General features: G+C 41.7%; 1 protein-coding gene across 10 annotated transcripts in view; it reads left to right on the top strand.

The window, feature by feature from the left end:
- FAM81A (family with sequence similarity 81 member A) overlaps positions 1–21,199 on the top strand; it is an 81,513-nt gene that overhangs the window by 32,889 nt on the left and 27,425 nt on the right. For all 10 annotated transcript variants that reach the window (XM_069596348.1, XM_069596351.1, XM_069596350.1 and 7 more), the window contains exon 4: positions 12,925–13,043. In XM_069596348.1, the coding sequence (XP_069452449.1) occupies positions 12,925–13,043 (119 nt within the window). The remainder of the gene's footprint in view (positions 1–12,924; positions 13,044–21,199) is intronic.

Here is a 21,199-nt window from a genome sequence, read left to right as displayed (position 1 = left end):
GTGGACAGTGGCTAAAACTCTGTGCTCCCAGTACAAGAGGCCCTGGTCAGGAAGTTAGATCCCCCGTGTCACAACTAAAGATCCTACATGCTGCCATGCAGATCTGAGATTCTGTGTGTTGCAACCAAGACCCAGCACAACCCAATAAATAAATAAATATTAAGAAAATACTCTATCTTGGTAAGTTTGGCTCAATAAGTCGTTATGATTATCATGTGGCTCTGTACACAGTTATATACAAGAAGAAAAGTAAAATATATTGTTAAACCACTAGCCTATGTGATCCTCAAGAACTAGAAATGAATCTTAATTTATTTTTAGCACCTCTACAGTGTCTAGCACATTGTAGGAGCTCAAGAAATCTTTCATAATCAAAGGCTCTGGGATCCTTGGTTCTTTGAAAACCCCATAGTTATTGCCCATTTTCTTTCAGCAGATACAAAGAACAAAACAGATGATTCCTGTGGGCTAGTATCTAGTAGGTGCCTGATAAATGTTGACTAAAAGGATCTATTGTTTTAATACATCCTGACTCATTGTCTCCTTGGCAGTTTGCATTGCTATATGGAGTATGTTATCAATTATGTATTCCTTAGAAACTTCCTACAAATTATCATCATCATAAATTCAGAAGAGGTAGTCAACTATGAATTATACATGTCTGGATTATCTATACTGTTTTTGATTTAAGCTCATATCAGTCCCTGGGAGCCAAGTCCTGGTAAGCAGTCCATGGCCCTTTTTTTGGGAGGGGAGGGTGAGCTTTCCCTTTCCTGCCAATTTGATGGCCTAGGGAAGTATTTGGGACCCCTGTTTCCCCTCGGGCCTTTCATCATGTCTTTGGCCTTTGGGGAGCCAAGCAGTGGGGTCTGCTACCCAGCTGGTTGGAATCTGAAGACCTTCTCCTGGTTTCCATGTGCTCAGGTTTCATAATGTCCTGCTGGCTTGGAGTGTTTCCTTTGACTGAGTTGGGAAATGGGAAAATGTATCAAACCCTTATTTAATTCACTAGATGATACATAATTTTCTGTCTTAATAATTTGCAAATGGGCTGTTGAAGAGTTTGCTAAAGTCAAGTGATGAGTGCATAGGGGCCCTTATTAGCATGTCACAGCAGAGGTATGGACAAATGATGTTAACGTATAGTTGGATGAACAGACAGGAACCTGGTTCATCGTGAATCTAGGGTACCATCAGTGAGGAGAGAACCTTGGCCATTGGACCTCATATAGTTACCTAAAAAGGGAATTTCAGCTGGTGGCTCTGTTGTCTTGTCCCATTGGAACAGACATATTAGTGGAATAACATTGATGATTGTCATGTGTATTAGTCTGTGACCTCCAAAGAAATAGAACCAATAGCATATATTTACGATAAGGTATTGGCTCACATGATTATGGAGACTGAGAAGTTCCACCAATCTGCCATCTGTAAACTGGAGCACAGGAAAGACGGTGGTGTAATTCCAAGGCTTGGGAGCCAGAGAGACAATAGTGTGGATTCACTTCAGTCCAGGTCTGAAGACCTGACAATCAGGAGTGCTGAGGGCAGGCCAGTATCCCAGCTCAGGTAGGCAGAAAGCAAATTCCACCTTCCTTCTTTTTTTTATATTATGACACTCAATGGATCGGCTAATGCCTCCCCAAGTTGGGGAAGACCTTCTGTTTTACTGACTTCACCAATCCAGACCCTAATCTCTTCTGGAAACACCCTCACAGACACACCCAGGAACAATATTTATCCAGCTGTCCGGGCATTCCATGGCCTAGTTAAGCTGACGTAATTAACTATAACATTATCCAAATTCTTTTTTTTTTTTTTTACCTCTACCCACTAGACTTGGCTTATCATGTGGCTTGACTCTAGGGGGAGAAGATAGTGAATGGAGTTTGAATATTTGCTTAGTTCTGAATATTTGATAAAGATTTTCCACGTAAATTAACAAATTGGTGTTTTGGTGTCTGCTCTGTCTGTAATACATTTTAGCTTGTCTGTCTCCATCTTTGAGGGCCTGATCAGCTCCAGGCACCAGCTAGATAGAGTCTTCGAGCCTTCAGTGTAGACGATCAAACCCTAGAACATGGAGGCAAAATAATAAATTACTCAGCCATCTACTGGGAGCCAGTCCTTATATGAGGGCTAAAGCTAGGGCTAAAGCTGTGACTCAGGCATACAAGACCCCTGCTTTTAGGCCTGCTGCATGTTCTAGTGGGATTTATAGGTGTAAACCCTAAGTGGCCAGGGTAATTTCAGCCTAAGTCTAGGGCTCTGAAAAGGTAATTTGATGGAGAGTGATTGTGGGGCTGTTTTAGATAGGGGTATAAGGTGACATGTAAACTGAGACTGGAGTGACAGAAGAGCCAGCAAGGCCAAGGTGATGGGGTGGGGGGAAGAGACACACAGAGAAGAGAACATTCTGAAGAGGAGGCACTGCAGGTTCCAAAGCATAAGGTGTAAGAAGCTTGGCATGTTAGAGGAGCAGAAGGAGGACCAATGGGACTGGAGTGTCATGGGTGGGAGGTGGGTGGAAGTGGGTGATGGGAAGCCATTATTTAATTTTAAACAAAAGAATTTAGAGAAATCATTCATATGTCTGGTACTGAGGATACGCTAGTGAATAAAACAGATGAACAACCCTTGCCCTCATGTTGCTTACAGACTGATTTGTGTTTCAGAGAGATCACACTGACTGCTGCCTGGAGAAGGGAATGTAGGGAAGCTAGAATGGGGGCAGAGGGCATCCAGAGTGGCTTGGGTTCGGGAGTCAGGGTAGAGATGGAGAGAAGTGGATGGGTGCTAGATCTATCTGCCTTGGAAGTGGTGCTGATAGGACTTCCTGCACATTAGAGTTAGAAAGACTTCTGCTTAGGACTTGGCAAGTTTTAGGGTCCATCAGGGCTTCCCCTGTGGCTCAGTGGTAAAAAATCCACCTGCAGTGCAGTAGTTGCAACAGATGAAGGTTCAATCCCTGGGTCAGGAAGATCCCCTGGCGGAGGAAATGGCACCCACTCCAGTATTCTTGCCTGGAGAATCCCATGGACAGAGAGCCTGTGGGGCTGCAGTCCATGGGGTCACAAAGAGTCAGACATGACTGAGCAACTGAGCACACACACATCGGATATCCGGGTGGACATGCCAAGAAGGCAGTTGATATACGAGGCTGGAACTCTGGGGATTTTTAAGTCCTAGTGTGAAAATCCCATGGATGGAGGAGCCTGAAAGTGAAAGTGAAGTAGCTCAGTCGTGTCCGACTCTTTGCGACCCCGTGGACTGTAGCCCACCAGGCTCCTCCGTCCATGGGATTCTCCAGGCAAGAATACTGGAGTGGGTTGCCATTTCCTTCTCCAGGGGGATCTTCCCGACCCAGGGATCGAACCCAGGTCTCCTGCATTGCAGGCAGACGCTTTAACCTCTGAGCCACCAGGGAAGCCTGGTAGGCTGCAATTCATGGGGTCACTAAGGGTTGGACACGACTGAGCAACTTCACTTTGACTTTTCACTTTCATGCATTGGAGAAGGAAATGGCAACCCACTCCAGTGTTCTTGCCTGGAGAATCCCAGGGACTGGGGAGCCTGGTGGGCTGCCGTTAATGGGGTCGCACAGAGTCCGATACGACTGAAGTGACTTAGCAGCAGCAGCAGCAGCAGTGTGAAAATTAAAGAGCCATTGTCAGGAGATGCTGTCTTATAAGGCCCTGCGCTGCTGTAATTGGGTCCTTCATGGGATTTTGGAGTTATATTTTCATTCCCAAGTCCTCACAAATCTGAGGAGAGTTGAAGAAAGAGAAACATGGAGGGCTGTTCTTGGTCATTCCAAGGTACCCCTAGCCTGTCTGTGGTGAGATCCCTGGGCATGGGTTTATATCTCCTTTGCATAAAAGGCATGATAGAATGCTGTGAGGCTCACACAGTGCGGGCCTTTCCTACTGCCTCTGGCAAGGGATCATCCTTAAAGATAGGCCACATATTAGAAAAAATACATGAAGACTCAGGACATCACTTTTTCAAGGTGACTGGCGTCTTCTCTCTACTCATGTGGATTTAGACCATGTACTTCCCACCCTGTAGTCTTACTTGCTACAACTGAGCTTCCTGAAGGCATGGTGCTCAGCACATAGTTGCTCTGCAGAAAAGAGTTTCTTGAATTGAATCGGCAATAATGGAGAGTTGATGATATGCTTTTTAAAGTAAACACATCATGATGATATATTGTCCCCAAATGACAAATTAGAGAACATTTCTGGCTTTACAGAAGGATTGTTTTTCTAAGGCTTCAGCATGTGGGGGTGCTCAGTTGCTCAGTCATGTCTGACACTTAGACTTCATCATAGAATTTCTTTAAGTAATAAGCTCTAGAATGCCTTCTGTTTTCACGTAACTTTTCAGTAATGTGAATGTTGTGTTAAATTCAGACATAATTCTCTCTGGATTATTCAAAGAAAACACTTCTAATATAATATCTCATTCATCTGCATAAGAATTCTGAAAGTTAAATGGGCTTTTCTGAGCATTGAAGCACACACACATATACTCTAAGCATTAACACACACACACTCACTTTTTTTCTGGTTATAAAAATAATGTAAACACGTTGTGGAAGATACAAAAAAGGAATCAACCGTAATCTAACCCTAGAGATAAGCGAGGCGTTACTATTCTAGTATTATTTTTTATGCACCTTATACACAGCAGGAATCATGCTGTGTATTTATTTATACTCTTTCTTTTTGCTTAATAGTAAATTGTACACATTTTCTCTGATTTCTAAGAGCACTCCATGAACCTCTTACTGGTTACATAATAATATACCATGTAGATACCTTGTAAAATACTTGGTCTATGCATCATACTATGAAGACATCTTTGTGCATTCATTTTTGTCATAATACTTATTGTTTGTTTTAAGATTTATTTCCAGAACTGGTCAAAGGTTATGAACATTATGAATATATTTTTGAAGGACTGCTCTGGAAGCGTTGTAGCATGACGGCCAACTGTGCATTTTCAATTTTTGATATACATTTTAAAATTAGAAATTGACTAAAGTATTTACTTCTTCAATAGATGGAAATGGTACAATTTAAAATTTTTTACTTTTAAATAGACATCACTTTTTAGAGCCGCTTTAGGTTCACAGCAGACTTGAGCAGAAAGTTCAGAGTTGTGACTTACATACCCCCGTCCCCACACAAGCACAGCCTCCTTGCACTGTCCTTATCTGCAGCATAGTGGTACATTATAATGGTATGGTTTTATTTCCCGTTTCTTTGCTTATAGAAAGACTGGATGTTTAAAAAAAAGTGTCATTTATTTTTAGCACCTGTTTTGTGAATTGCACTCATGTTCTTTGCTTAGTGATTTTTTAAAAAAGATCTATTTATGTGTTTTATTTTTTGGCTATGCTGGGTCTTCATTGCTGGTTTTCTTTAACTTTGCCTGGTGGGGGCTACTCTTCATTGTGGTGTGGAGGCTTCTCCTTGCAGTGGCTTCTCTTGTTGTGGAGCACAGGCTTCAGCAGTTGTGGCGCAGGGGCTTAATTGCTCTGTAACATGTGGGTTCTTCCCAGACCAGGGATTGAACCTGTGTCTCTTGCATTGCAAGGCAGATTCTTAACCACTGGACCACCAGGGAGGCCCTGCTTGGTGACTTTTTTGATTGAGAAACAGACGAAATTATTGGTTGGAGCCTTTGTCATTTGTACAGTGTCTAATACGGTGTTTCTTCAGGAGGGGTCTGTGAACCATGACCTTCTATATTTCTGGGCCCTTGCTTCGGTTCCCTTGGAGTGGGGTCCAGAAACCTGTGTGTTTAACAGGCCACGTGGGTGTCCTTACACACCCCAAAGATGGCTGAGAATCCATAGTCATAAGCTTTATTAGAAACAAAGATTTGAAGCATTATCTACCAAAAAATAAGTATTAACTTTCTATTAACTGCAACAATAAGCATTATTTCCTGTTAAAAGAGAAAGAGCTCACCAGCACATTTTCATCAGTGGGAGAGTGTCAGAACCAGATTAGTCAGATTTCAAGTTTTCTTGCAAGATTGTGTTCTGATGACTAACATTTTATTATTCACAGGTGATTGTAAGTGGGTTTGCATTCTTCTATTGTGTTGAGCAGGTTCATTCAGAAAAAGCTGGAAACTGCAGCAAGTAAGATAGGTCTCGCAGTTCCAAGTTCCTTTCAGTGAAATTTTTTTTTTACTGTCCCTATCAGTGTTACTCAGTCTATAGTGACTTCAGCCAGATTTCCAATAAAGAAAATGCAGAATCCTCATATTCCTCATTTCTGTTTTTTACAAGGAAATTTGAAAATCCTTAAAAACATGTATGAAAGTGTACTTTTCTGCCTATATGTTATACTTAAAAAATAGTTGATAGTGGGACTTCCCTGGTAGTCCAGTGGCTAAACTCTGTGCTTCCACTGCAGGGGCCGTGGGTTTGATCCCTGGTTGGGGAACTAAGGTCTCCCATGCCGCATGGTGTGGCCAATAAATAAATAAATAAAATTTTAAAAATAGTTGATAGAAGGGAGCACAGAAGCAGTTATGCAAGGCATAAACATATTTTCTAATGGAGCTTGCCTGTTTTTTTTGCAAATTGGACTGCAAATTGTCAGGATACCAGAAATCATCAAATTTCCAGAAATGGTAGCAACCAAGTAGTTATGCATGAATATATGCTTAAATGTCTAGATTGGTACAGGAGGCCATAGGAAGGTCAGGGGCTTGGTGTGCCTTCTTTCCTATCGCTGGTTCTAGGGCCACCTTCCTGATCAGCTGGGATGGGCGGGCGGGAAGGCCTGGGGGAGCTGGCAGAGACCTGGCCTGAGAGAGCATGACAGTGAGGTCCTGGACATGGTGGTTTAGGAGTCAGAGAGAGAAGGCCAGTCTCCCTGGGCTCATGCACCCTGTGACTGAGCTGTCTTCTGCCCTCACAGGCTGGGCAGGCTTCGGAGAGGAGGTGCAGAGGTGCTCCCTCCTGGCTCCTCACCTGGACGCAGGCTCTGTGAGGGTACTGGCTGCACCTCCAGCTCTTCAGCTTCTTCCAGCATACCCTTCCACTAGTCTTACTCCAGTGAGCGGAGAACAAGAAGAGATGTCCCACCTAAGGGGGCCCAGCAGCCAGAGGGAGGAAGAATAAGCACAGCCGTTAGAACAGACCTAAATGAAGGTGGCCCTTGAGTGAAAAATAACTGGGGCAAGTTATGGACTGAATGCTTCTGGCCCCCACCCCCGCCCCCACCAAATTCATGTCTGAAGCTCTAACCTCAGTGTGATGGTATTTAGAGGTGGGGCCTTTGAGCAGTAACTAGGTTTAAGATGAGATCATGAGTGTGGGGCCCTTATGGGATTAGTGCTCTTATAAGAAGAGGTAGAGCTCCTTTTTTCTGGCATGTGAGGACCCAGTGAGAAGGTAATTGTCAAGAAGCCAGGAAGAGAGCCCTCATAGTACATGCTGGCACCCAGATCTCAGACTTCCTAGCCTTCAGAACTGCAAAAAAATATATATTTATTGTTTATTTACTCAGTCTGTTTATTATTTATAAGGTATTTCGTTATAACAGCCTCAACTGAGTAATAAGACAGAGACTAAGGGATCTGAATACAACATAAAATTTCTTTCTTGAACTTACATTTGTAAAAGTCAGTAGAGACACAGATGATTGCTTTTATGAATTGAATTAGTTGCCTACAAGGGAAAGTAGATGAAGTGCTGAAAAATCAGTGCCAGACACAAGGGGAGAAAAATCATGAGGGGGAAGATACAAGATTTGGAGGGCGGATCCAGGACAGCCAGCTTGTGAATAATAGGAACTGCAGAATGAGACAAAAAGCAGAGGGAGAAAAATACAATAATACAAGAATGTTTACCTGAGTTGAAGGTAAATCTGAAATGTTCAATGAGTTCTAGGTAGAAATGAATTTTTAAAAAAATCCAGTTTTTTTCCTGATAAAAATCCTCAATTCTGAAGATGAAAAACAAGCATCTAGGCATAAGGAAGGAGAAGGCAGCAGCACCCCACTCCAGTACTCTTGTCTGGCAAATCCCATGGATGGAGGAGCCTGGTAGGCTGCAGTCCATAGGGTCACTAAGAGTTGGACACATCTGAGTGACTTCACTTTGACTTTCATGCATTGGAGAAGGAAATGGCAACCCACTCCAGTGTTCTTGCCTGGAGAATCCCAGGGACTGGGGAGCCTGGTGGGCTGCCGTCTATGGGGTGATACAGAGTCGGACACGACTGAAGCAACTTAGCAGCAGCAGCAGGCATAAGGAGGCAAGGTACTTCTAGGGGAAGAAGCATCAGACTTCCTGTCAGCTTCACAGTTCACCAGGAGGAAAGGCATTTATGTCAAGAATTTCATACCCTTTCAGTTTATCACCCATCCTTCACCATGAGGGAGGAAGAGAACAGACACAGCAGGGATCCAGAGGGTCTTTCATCCAAGTGTCTGGTCTAAGGAAAATGCTGGAGGAAGGACTCTAACCAAAACACAATGATGGTGCCCGGAGATCCTAAGATGGGGGAAAGGAAAAGGAGAAACACGAAAGATAATTGGTGATCTTTAGAAAAAGACCTATCATTTCTAATGAGAACTAAATGTATACCACAGGGAACTCTGCTCAGTGCTCTGTGGTGTGGCCGATTCATTTTGCTATACAGCAGAAACTAATATTGTAAAGCAACTATACTCAAAAAAAAAAACACCCCAAAACCCTATCATTTCATGTAAATGGATATCAATAAATTTAACAGAAGCCTTAAAAAAAGAAAGAAGAAGAAAAAAAAAAGACAAGAAGGGCCATTCAAGCAAAATTCTAATTGTATCTCAACTAGAAGTACTGGGTTATTTTAGCAAAGAATGGTTGGTGTGGGGAAGAGCAAGAGGGAACAAAGGTAAAAATCCTTCCACGTAAGTCATCCTGGGTGAAGGGTGAAGGAGGGCAGGTGTGCTTTATGTGGAGGAGAGCAGTGCTGTGCAGAGAAAGAGCCAGAAGTAGGTGCAGATATGGTTATAAAGGTTGGGAAAGGTGAGCTGAGCCATTCATGGACTATCAATGGCCAGGGACACTCCCCAGATAACAAAAGGGAGAAAAGGTAATGCATGGTAACCTGATTAAACCAGGCAAAACAGTGGAAAGGAGAAAGGAAACAACAAAAAGCAACATAAGTTGTAAATATAAAGTGAGATGTAACAATAAGGTCCTGCTGTATAGCACAGGGAACTATATTCAATATCCTATTTTAAACCATAATGGAAAAGAATATGAAAATATATATATATGTATATATAAATATGTATAAATATGTGTATATATATGTATAACTGAGTCACTTTGCTGTGCAACAGAAATTAACATAACATTGTAAATGAACAACAATAAATTTTTTTTAAAAAAAGTGAGATGGAGGGACAAACAAAGACAGAAAGCAGCATAATGTCATGAGTGAGAGCACAGTCAGTGGAGCCAGACTCCTGGTGCCAATCCCAGCTCCCTCATGTATTGACTGTGGCTTTGGGCAAGTTACTTGACCACTTAGAAATTTCACCATCTGTGAAATGAGGATAATAACAGTCCCTCCTTCATAGGGTGTTGTAAGGATTAAACGAGTTAACATACCTACAGCATTTAGAACAGTGCCTAGTGTAATTAGACCAAGCAATGTTTGCTTTATTATTTATAAAGTCTAGTAGCAATTTTAATATTAGGTAAGATGAAGCAATATTACAAGCACTAAATCAGATTCAGTTCAGTTCAGTCACTCAGTCGTGTCTGACTCTTTGCGACCCCATGAATCGCAGCATGCCAGGCCTCCCTGTCTATTACTATCTCCTGGAGTTCACTCAGACTCACGTCCATCCAGTTAGTGATGCCATCCAGCCATCTCATCCTCTGTTGTCCCCTTCTCCTCCTGCCCCCAATCGCACCCAGCATCAGAGTCTTTTCCAGTGAGTCAACTCTTCGCATGAGGTGGCCAAAGTACTGGAGTTTCAGCTTTAGCGTCATTCCCTCCAAAGAAATCCCAGGGCTGATCTCCTTCAGAATGGACTGGTTGGATCTCCTTGCAGTCCGAGGGACTCTCAAGAGTCTTCTCCAACACCACAGTTCAAAAGCATCAATTCTTCGGCGCTCAGCCTTCCTCACAGTCCAACTCTCACATCCATACACGACCACTGGAAAAACCATAGCCTTGACTAGACATACCTTTGTTGGCAAAGTAATGTCTCTGCTTTTGAATATGCTATCTAGGTTGGTCATAACTTTTCTTCCAAGGAGTAAGCGTCTTTTAATTTCATGGCTGCAGTCACCATCTGCAGTGATTTTGGAGCCCCCAAAAATAAAGTCTGCCACTGTTTCCACTGTTTCCCCATCTATTTCCCATGAAGTGATGGGACCAAATGCCATGATTTTCATTTTCTGAATGTTGAGCTTTAAGCCAACATTTTCACTCTCCACTTTCACTTTCATCAAGAGGCTTTTTGTTCCTCTTCACTTTCTGCCATTAGGAAGGTTATTATATAATGGCCATGGGCACTTTGATCTTAAATCTGTATGTGCCAAATAAAATGGCAGCTAAATAAAGTAAACGGCATTACAAATAAAAGGAGAACTTGAGGAAGACATTTTACAGTGAGAGAATTCAAGATCTAGCAGGCAAAAATAGACAAGATCTAGAGAAAATGAATAATGAGTGCTTTCTTGGTGGTCCCCTGGCTAAGACTACTCCATGCTCCCAATTGCAGGGGGCCTGGGTTCCATCCCTGGTCAAGGAATCAGATCCCACATGCTGCAACCAAAAGTTAACATGCTGCAACAAAGACCGGGTACAGCCAAATAAATAAAAACTCTAAAAAAAGAAAAGAAAATGAGTAATGGAATCAGCAAACTCAGTCTAATATGCAGTATTGAAACTTTTGTTCTTCAGGTAGTTTTTTTGCATGGAACTTTGGAAAAATCAGTCATGTGACAAAGCAAAATTTAATACATTAAAAAATTAGGTATATTACAGACCATACTTTTGATCATAAACTAATACAATTAGAAATAAATAATAAAAGTGATGAAAACTTGAAAATGAAGAAATTCTAAGTAATTCTAAAGATACTTAGATATCCTTAGACCAAAGAGGAATTCAAAATTGAAATTGAAACAGTAAAAACACTTTACACCCAACCTATGCACACAGCAAATGGTGTACTAAAGGGAAAATATCTTCATTATTAAGGAAGAAATAGTTAAAAGAATGTCATGCTCATCTTTTAAAATTTAAAACCAAAAGTTTTTTTTAAAAAAAAGCTAAAGAGAATTCATAAATGCTTAGGCTGACATCAGACAAATCGGAAATTTAAAAAAAAAATGAAAGGGGAAGGATACTGTGAGAAGTCAAAAGCATTCTCTTTGGAAAGATGGAAAGAGAGTGGCTAGTGGGGCAGGGAGTGTGGAGAGAATATGGGGAGTGGAGGAGGGAAGAGAAAGAAAAGGGTGAGCAAAAGAATCATGAAATGTTCAGAGAAACATCTGATTCGGACTTTTGCTTTTGAGGGATCTCCTGTTCCCTAGAATTCAGGTTTTATTGTCTGTCTGTCTCTCTTTAGTGCTTCAGTCTCTGATTCTTTGCTGGTTTGGCAGGCAACATTGCAGCATGGTTGGGAGCGCAGATTCTGGAGCCAAGAGGCCTGGGCCAGTCCCAGCTAGCCACTTGCTCTCCAGATGTATCAGCTCAGCTCTTGGTGCCTGAGAGACCCTGAGAGTACCTCCCTCACAATGCTGTGTGGATTTGTGCATGTCAGCATGTAGGGCAGCCCCAGGCTCCTCCCAGGACGTGCTCAATAAACCTCAGGGGGGTCCTCTTCATTGCCATCACTCCTTTGCAGATTTCCCGGGATGGATGCTCCTTGGGGTCTTGTTTTTGTGCTGGGTCACTCCATCTTTCAGCAGTTCTGCTTTCACTAATTGTCTTTTCTCTGAGATGCATTCTACCAGTCCAGTATAAATATTGTTACCGAATAAGTACTAAAAAGAATCATTAGCATTTGTTGTATTTACCGTGTAGTAGGCATTGTGCTTGGAGAAGGCAGTGGCACCCCATTTCAGGACTCTTGCCTGGAAAATCCCATGGACGGAGGAGCCTGGTAGGCTGCAGTCCATGGGGTCGTGAAGAGTCGGACACCACTGAGCGACTTCCCTTTCATGCAGTGGAGAAAGAAATGGCAACCCACTCCAGTGTTCTTGCCTGGAGAATCCCAGGGACAGGCGAGCCTGGTGGGCTGCCGTCTCTGGGGTCGCACATAGTCGGACACGACTGAAGCGACTTAGCAGCAGCAGCAGGCATTGTGCTTAGTGCTTTATATGCATTATCTTATGTAATTTCCCATAAAGTGGCCTTAAGAGTATAGTCACTGTTACTATCAACAGATGACGAAAAGGAAGCTCAGAAAGCTCTAGACACTTGCTCAGAATCACACAGCTAGAGGGACTGACATTTGAACCTCTTTGTCTGATGTTACTCTGCTCCTTTTTCTTGATATATTACTTCTCAGATTTAGGTATTGTTTGCCTAAAACAATGACAATCAAAGAGCACACTAGGGTGGGGTAAGACCTCTGTACCACCTTCCATGTGTCCAGGCTCCTAGTCTCAGCTTTGCCTCTGCCTACGGTGGAACCTCCATCCAGTCACCTGACGTCTGAGTCTAAATGTTTTTACTGGTAAATGCAGGCGCTTGGTCTGAGTGACATCTCAGGTCTCTTTCTAAGCCCCTGGTTCTCTGTGGATGTGTACATCAGGTTATGCTTACAAAGGAGCCTCTTCTGAAAGGAGTTAAACAGTCTTATTTTTGCCAGAAGTATCAAATGCGTCTGTGGTATCTTGCGAGTTCCCAGATGACCTCGTTGGTGTTTTTGTGTGTTGCCCAGGTACTCCAGGAGCAGATCCGTGCCCGGGACAACATTAGCTACGGAACTAATTCTGCCTTAAAGACCCTGGAGATGAGGCAGCTCTCTGGCCTGGGGGATCTCCGGGGAAGAGTGGCCAGGTGGGTAGTCAGGTATTTGTATCTCTGTGTATCAAGAGTGATTTCTCATCAACTTCATTTTAATGGGGAATATATTTATGACGCACCAAAGCAGTCTTTGTCTTTTTCTGGTACATTGTCTCCTTTGCCCATAAAATCTACTGGCAGAAGTTAGACCTTGTTTTGAGTAGCCCTGATTCAACTGTACTTCTGTAGTTGGAGCTGTGTGTGTGGAAGGTGATGAGTGGAGGGCTCAGCTGACCTGTGTAATTTGTTAGATTAATGTTATATTTATTGAGCCCAATAATACAATGTTGGAACTTATAGTTTGTATGTCTTTTTTTGGAGGGGGGCATTTTATATATCTCATTTATTAGATAAGATGATCAGGACTAACTGATTTTAAAATTTTTATTAATAAAGTAAATCTAATATCTATTTTTTCTCATTTTAAATTAATTTTTATTGGACTATAGTTGCTTTACAGTAGTTGGTGTGTCTTTTTAAAATTTCATTTTCTCTGAGGTATGGCAGAAATCAACACAATATTGTAAAGCAATCATCCTTCAATAAAAAATAAAATTTTTAAATCTTTTCCTTATTCTTTTTTATTACCTTTTCTGAAAGTATCAGTCCATGGTAGATTGTACACTTGAAAAAGAGACCTTTCCTCTCAGGTCATAGGAAGGGTGCTTTTCTAGGGACTTACTACTGAAAAAGTGCCCCATGGACCGACCAGCAGCGTCCCTGTCACCGGGGGCTTGTCACCGGGGGCTTGTCAGAAATGCACAATCTCTGAAGCATTCTCGGGCCTCTTCTGCCCTCTGCTGATATTAAGAGTCAAGCATGAGTGTACACAGGAGATGTGGAGTTAACAGGCAGTTTGAATTAGCTTGCAGTGAAAGTGAGGGTGGTCTGCAGAGAGTGGCAAGGAAGGAAAGAATCCAAGGTCTCTTTGGACCAGACAGGATTTTAGGGGGTATTTGTGCCAACAAAACTTGAAGGACTCTGAATATTGGGCCTGTGAATTCAGGTTTGCTGGATGACGTTGGTCTCATGGCAGAGGGCTCCAGGTTGCCACTCTTGTGTGAGTTCTCTCCTCGTCTGGGTGAACACCAGTCTCTGTAAGGCCCGTGGTGGCAGATGCCCCCTTGAGCGCCTTTTGTCTCTCTCCCCTTGCACTGTACTTTGAGCAGTACTGCTTGTTATTCCCGATTGGATCAGGCTCTCCTATATCTGTACCTTTGTGCTTGTACTTGGGCTTCCCTGGTGGCTCAGAGGATAAAGTGTCTGCCTGCAGTGCAGGAGACCTGGGTTTGATCCCTGGGTCGGGAAGATCCCCTGGAGAAGGAAATGGCAACCCACTCCAGTATTCTTGCCTGGAGAATCCCATGGACAGAGGAGCCTGGTGGGCTACAGTCCATGGGGTCGCAAAGACTCAGACATGACTGAGTGACTTCACTTGTTCTTATACCTGCCCTCTCCCCTTCTTTCCTAACTTCTAGTCAGCCTTTAAAGTTCAGCTTAAGTTTTACCTCCTCCAGGAAGTTTTCCCAGATCCCTTTCTCCTGAACTTACCTACCACTCTCTGTGCTATTGAGTCTCTCTGTTGCCTTGGGGCGGAGTACGTCATCTTTTTGTAACCTCAGTGCATAGAACCAGTCTCTGGAAGACAGTAGATACTCAATAAATGTTTATTTGGATGAATTAAGATTTGGAAAATCACTGTTAATTGGACTTGAAGGTTTTTTTTTGTGGAGATCAGCTGAAAGGAAACCCCAGCTCTGTTATACCTCTCAGAATTGGGAGGATCTAAAGAGCTTCAGAGCTACAAGGCAAGAGTAGGAACTTCAGGAGAACTCTAGAAATTTTCCTAGTCACTTGAGTTGCAGATGGAGGTTGAGTGAGGTGATATATGGAAGGGGCTTAGTGTGTACCTGAGATGGAGTGAATATAGAGCAGACAGGACCTGTTATGCAGCGGCCATGAAATTATCCTTGTAACACTGGTTCTAATTACAAAATGGAGAAATTGTTTTGAAACACTTGTAGGAATTTTACATTTTTCCTCTGCAGTTTCTTATTAACGTCTCTACCCAGCTTGTTCCTTCTCTGTAACAAATGCTTTTACTCTGAAACAGTCAAAATAATGTGTTGTGAACACCACATATTTTTGCTTTATTTTAGCATTCCATCTTTCTTCTGGAATGCTAATGAGGCTTTGGTTGTTGAAACAAACTCATGTGAAATAATTCCTGGGGAAAGTTTTAACTTTCTTGCATTAATTATGTCATGGTTTTGAAAGGATATGAACTCTTTAAGTGATAGTCTTGGATTACCAGGCTGCAGTACTGTTTCAGGTTTTAGTTTATAGTGTTCATGGATCCACTGGTGAAGTAACTGATAGGAAACAAACCCTGATACCTCCCTGGAGAGCCAACAGGAAAGGGCAAAGGATAATTCTCTGCAGAAATGATAGACACCCTTACTTCACTAAGCAGAACACACTTGAACAGGACTGTCTCAGTTTCCCATTCCTCCCTGACCCAAAGCCTGGAGTCTAGCTTTTCTGTTCCTATTGGGACGTTTGGTCCATTTTTTGGCTTACCATCTTTATTTGTCCAGGACTCAGGAGCTTCCTCCGCTTTCCTCTCTGAGATCTGTTTGCATAGTATCAGAGTTTCAGAGGAAAAATACCTGTGTACTGAGGCAGGTGTGCACATTCCCTCAGATTAAGTCCAGGGGCAAAGAAAAAAAGAAACCGATTGGATATCATCAAGTTAAAATTTTTTGGCCATTATGAATAATGCTCTTATGCACATTCACATACGAGGTTGTGTGGTCATATGTTTTAATTTCTCTTGGATGTGTATACCTAGGAGTATAGCTGTTGAGTAATATGCTTTGTATATATTTTAACTTTAATTAAAAACTGGATATTTAGGTAGTATATTGTAGCAGTCCTGGAAGCTGATGCCCTTGGGCTTGTTTGTGTTGTTTGTTTGGTTAAGTGACTTAGCTGGCCTATGTTAGTGAGGTCTGTTTCTCCCACAACATGAAGCCTCTCATGACAGGATTGATGCCGATCCTCAGAGGCTGCACAGTCAGCCTGTGATGATAGCAGTTTTTGCAAGGCTCTCTGTGACTATCTCTTTCCTTCTTATTTTATTAAGCTGCCTGCCTCTGTTGGTGTCACACCCAAATCTTAGGCTCCACTGATTCCTTGCAGATTACTCTACTGTTTTTTTCTTTCCTGTTTGCTTACTTTGTTCTTCTTTGCAATTTAATCATTTTAAACATTGCTTTTATTGTATTATACAACCTAGTATCCCCAATATATTTCTTTTTTAAGTTGTAGTATAATTGATTTACAATATTATGCTAGTTTCAGATGGATAGCACAGTGATTCTATTATACAAATATGTGTATATATAGATGTATATTTTTCAGATTATTTTCCCTCATAGATTATTACAAAATATTGAGTATAGTTCCCTGTGCTATATAGTAGGCCTTGTTGGTTATCTATTTTATGTATCTGAGTGCATGAGTGCTCAGTCATGTGCAATTCTTTGTGACCCCCATGGACTATATATAGCCTGCCAGGCTCCTCTGTCCATAGAATTTCCCAGGCAAGAATATTGAAATGAGTTGCCACTTCCTTCTCCGGGGGATTTTCTCTATCCAGGGATCGAGCCTGTGTCTCTTGAGTCTCCTGCATTGGCAGGCAGTTTCTTTACCACCTGAGTCACCAGGGGAGCCCTGTGTATGTATAGTAGTATGCATCCATTATGCTGTACTGTTTTTGACAATGTCCTAGGATGTAAATTGCTGTTTAGTCGGATTCAGTTAAACCATCACCAGCATTTAAGGGCTAATGATGTATACATATAATCAGTTCAGTTCAGTCGCTCAGTCGTGTCCGACTGTTTGCAACCCCATGAATCACAGCACGCCAGGCCTCCCTGTCCATCACCAACTCCCGGAGTTCACTCAGAACTCACGTGCATCAAGTCAGTGCTGCCATCCAGCCATCTCATCCTCTATCGTCCCCTTCTCCTCGTGCCCCCAATCCCTCCCAGCATCAGAGTCTTTTCCAATGAGTCAACTCTTCTCATGAGGTGGCCAAAGTACTGGAGTTTCAGCTTTACCATCAATCCTTCCAATGAACACCCAGGACTGCTTTAGAATGGACTGGTTGGATCTCCTTGCAGTCCAAGGGACTCTCAAGAGCCTTTTCCAACACCACAGTTCAAAAGCATCAATTCTTTGGCACTCAGCTTTCTTCACAGTCCAACTCTCACATCCATACATGACCACTGGAAAAACCATAGCCTTGACTAGACGGACCTTTGTTGGCAAAGTAATGTCTCTGCTTTTGAATATGCTATCTAGGTTGGTCATAACTTTCCTTCCAAGGAGTAAGCGTCTTTTAATTTCATGGCTGCAGTCACCATCTGCAGTGATTTTGGAGCCCCCCAACATAAAGTCTGCCACTGTTTCCACTGTTTCCCCATCTGTTTCCCATGAAGTGATGGGACCAGATGCCATGATCTTCGTTTTCTGAATGTTGAGCTTTAAGCCAACTTTTTCACTCTCCTCTTTCACTTTCATCAAGAGGCTTTTTAGTTCCTCTTCACTTTCTGCCATAAGGGTGGTGTCATCTGCATATTTGAGGTTATTGATATTTCTCCCAGCAATCTTGATTCCAGCTTGGGCTTCTTCCAGCCCAGCATTTCTTATGATGTACTCTGCATAGAAGTTAAATAAGCAGGTTGACAATATACAGCCTTGACATACTCCTTTTCCTATTTGGAACCAGTCTGTTGTTCCATGTCCAGTTCTAACTGTTGCTTCCTGACCTGCATATAGGTTTCTCAAGAGGCAGGTCAGGTGGTCTGGTATTCCCATCTCTTTCAGAATTTTCCACAGCTTATTGTGATCCACACAGTCAAAGGGTTTGGCATAGTCAATAAAGCAGAAATAAATGTTTTTCTGGAACTCTCTTGCTTTTTCCATGATCCAGAGGATGTTGGCAATTTGATCTCTGGTTCCTCTGCCTTTTCTAAAACCAGCTTGAACATCAGGAAGTTCACGATTGACGTATTGCTGAAGCCTGGCTTGGAGAATTTTGAGCATTACTTTACTAGCATGTGAGCCCCTGTTTGAGTTTCCTGAGCCATACAGCAAATTCCCATTGGCTATCTATTTTACATATGGTAATGTAAGTTTCCATGTTACACTTTCTATACATCTCATCCTCTCCTCCCCTGTCCCCATGTCCATAAGTCTATTCTCTATGCCTATTTCTCTATTGCTGCCCCGTAAATAAATTCTTCAGTACCATTTTTCTAGATTCCATCTATATGCATTAGAATATGATATTTATCTTTCTCTTTCTGACTTACTTCATTCTATATAATAGGTTTCAGGTTCATCCAACTCATTAGAACTGACTCAAATGCATTCATTTTTATGGCTGAATAATATTCCATTGTGTATATATACCACAATTTCTTTATCCATTCATCTGTTGATGGACATCTAGGTTGCTTCCATGTTCTAGCTATTGTAAATAGTGCTGCAGTGAACAATGGGATACATGTGTCTTTTTCAATTTCGATTTCCTCAGGGTATATGCCTAGGAGTGGGATTGCTGGGTCATATGGTGGTTTTATTCCTAATTATTTAAGGAATCTCCATACCGTCTTCCATAGTGGCTGTATCAATTTACATTTGCTCCAAAAGTGCAAGAGCGTTCCCTTTTCTCCACACCCTCCCCAGCATTTATTGTTTGTAGACTTTTTGATGATAGCCATTCTGACCAGTGTAGGGTGATATCTCATTGTAGTTTTGGTTTGCATAGCTCTAATAATGAGTGATGTTGAGCATTGTTTCATGTGTTTGTTAGCCATCTGTATGTCTTCTTTGGAGAAATGTCTGTTTAGGTCTTTTCCCCACTTTTTGATTGGGTTGTTTGTTTTTCTGGTGTTGAGTTGTATGAGCTGCTTATATATTTTGGAAATTAATCCTTTGTTTCATTTGCTATTATTTTCTCCTACTCTGAGGGTTGTCTTTACACCTTGCTTAGTGTTTCCTTTGCTGTGCAAAAGCTTTTAAGTTTAATCAGGTCCCACTTGTTTACTTTTGTTTTTATTTCCATTACTCTAGGAGGTGGGTCATAGAGGATCTTTCTTTGATTTATGTCATCAAGTGTTCTGCCTGTGTTTTTCTCTAAGAGTTTTACAGTTTCTGGTCTTACATTTAGGTTTTTAATCCATTTTGAGTTTATCTTTGTGTATGGTGTTAGGAAGTGTTCTAATTTCGTTCTTATACATGTAGTTGTCCAGTTTTCTCAGCACCATTTATTGAAGAGGCTGTCTTTGCCCCATTTTATATTCTTGCCTCCTTTGTCAAAAATAAAGTACCCATAGGTGTGTGGGCTTATTTCTGGGCTTTCTATCTTGTTCCATTGGTCTGTATTTCTGTTTTTGTGTTAGTACCATACTGTCTTGATGACTGTAGTTTTGTAGTATAATCTAAAGTCAGGAAGGTTGATTCCTCCAGCTCCATTCTTCTTTCTCAAGACTGCTTTGGTTATTCGGGGTCTTTTGTATTTCCATATGAATTGTGAAATGTTTTTGTTCTAGTTCTGTGAAAAATGTCATTGGTAATTTGATAGGGATTGCGTTGAATCTGTAGATTGTGGTTGATAGTATAGTCATTTTTACAGTGTTGATTCTTCCTACCCAGGAACATGGAATATCTCTCCATCTGTTTATGTCATCTTTGATTTCTTTCATTAGTGTCTTATAATTTTCTGTGTACAGCTCTTTTGTTTCCTTAGGGAAGTCTATTCCTAGATATTTAGTTCTTTCTGTTGCAATGGTGAATGGGATTGATTGCTTAATTTCTCTTTCTGATTTTTCATTGTTAGTATATAGAAATACAAGTGATTTCTGTGCATTGATTTTATATCCTGCAACTTTGTTAAGTTCACTGATTAGCTCTAGTAATATTCTGATACTATGTTTAGGGTTTTCTATGTACAGTATCATGTCATCTGCAAATAGTGAGAGCTTTACTTCTTTTCTGATCTGGATTCCTTTTATTTCTTTGATTCCTTTTATTTCTGTGATTGCTGTAGTTAGGACTTCTAGAACTATGTTGAATAATAGTGGTGAAAGTGTACACCCTTGTCCTGTTCCTGATCTTAGGGGGAATGCTTTCAGTTTTTCACCATTGAGAATAATGTTTGCTGTAGATTTATAATATATGCCCTTTACTGTGTTGAGGTAGGTTCCTTCTATGTCCATTTTTTGAAGAGTTTTAATCATAAATGGGTGCTGAATTTTGTCAAAGGCTTTTTCTGCATCTATTGAGATGATCATATGGTTTTTATCTTTCAATGTGTTAATATGGTATATCACATTGATTGACTTGTGTAGATTGAAGAATCCTTGCATCCCTGGAATAAACCCAACTTGTTCATGGTGAGCTTTTTGATGTGTTGCTGAATTCTGTTTGCTAAAATTTTGTTGAGGATTTTTGCATCTATGTTCATCAATGATATTGGTCTGTAGTTTTCTTTCTTTGTGTTGTGTTTGTCTGGTTTTCATATCAGGTGATGGTGGCCTCTTAGAATGAGTTTGGAAGTGTTCTTCAGTTCAGTTCAGTTCAGTCACTCAGTCGTGTCTGACTCTTTGCGACCCCATGAATCGCAGCATGCCAGGCCTCCCTGTCTATTACTATCTCCTGGAGTTCACTCAGACTCACGTCCATCCAGTTAGTGATGCCATCCAGCCATCTCATCCTCTGTTGTCCCCTTCTCCTCCTGCCCCCAATCGCACCCAGCATCAGAGTCTTTTCCAGTGAGTCAACTCTTCGCATGAGGTGGCCAAAGTACTGGAGTTTCAGCTTTAGCGTCATTCCCTCCAAAGAAATCCCAGGGCTGATCTCCTTCAGAATGGACTGGTTGGATCTCCTTGCAGTCCAAGGGACTCTCAAGAGTCTTCTCCAACACCACAGTTCAAAAGCATCAATTCTTCGGCGCTTGGCTTTCTTCACAGTCCATACATGAGAGTCTTGCATCCATACATGACCACTGGAAAAACCATAGCCTTGACTAGACGGACCTTTGTTGGCAAAGTAATGTCTCTGCTTTTCAATATGCTATC

This window comes from Ovis canadensis, chromosome 7 (assembly GCF_042477335.2).
Source record: "Ovis canadensis isolate MfBH-ARS-UI-01 breed Bighorn chromosome 7, ARS-UI_OviCan_v2, whole genome shotgun sequence".
Classification (NCBI taxonomy): Eukaryota; Metazoa; Chordata; class Mammalia; order Artiodactyla; family Bovidae; genus Ovis; species Ovis canadensis.
Note: the sequence above shows the minus strand (reverse complement) of the source record. Positions and strands in the feature narration are given on the sequence as shown.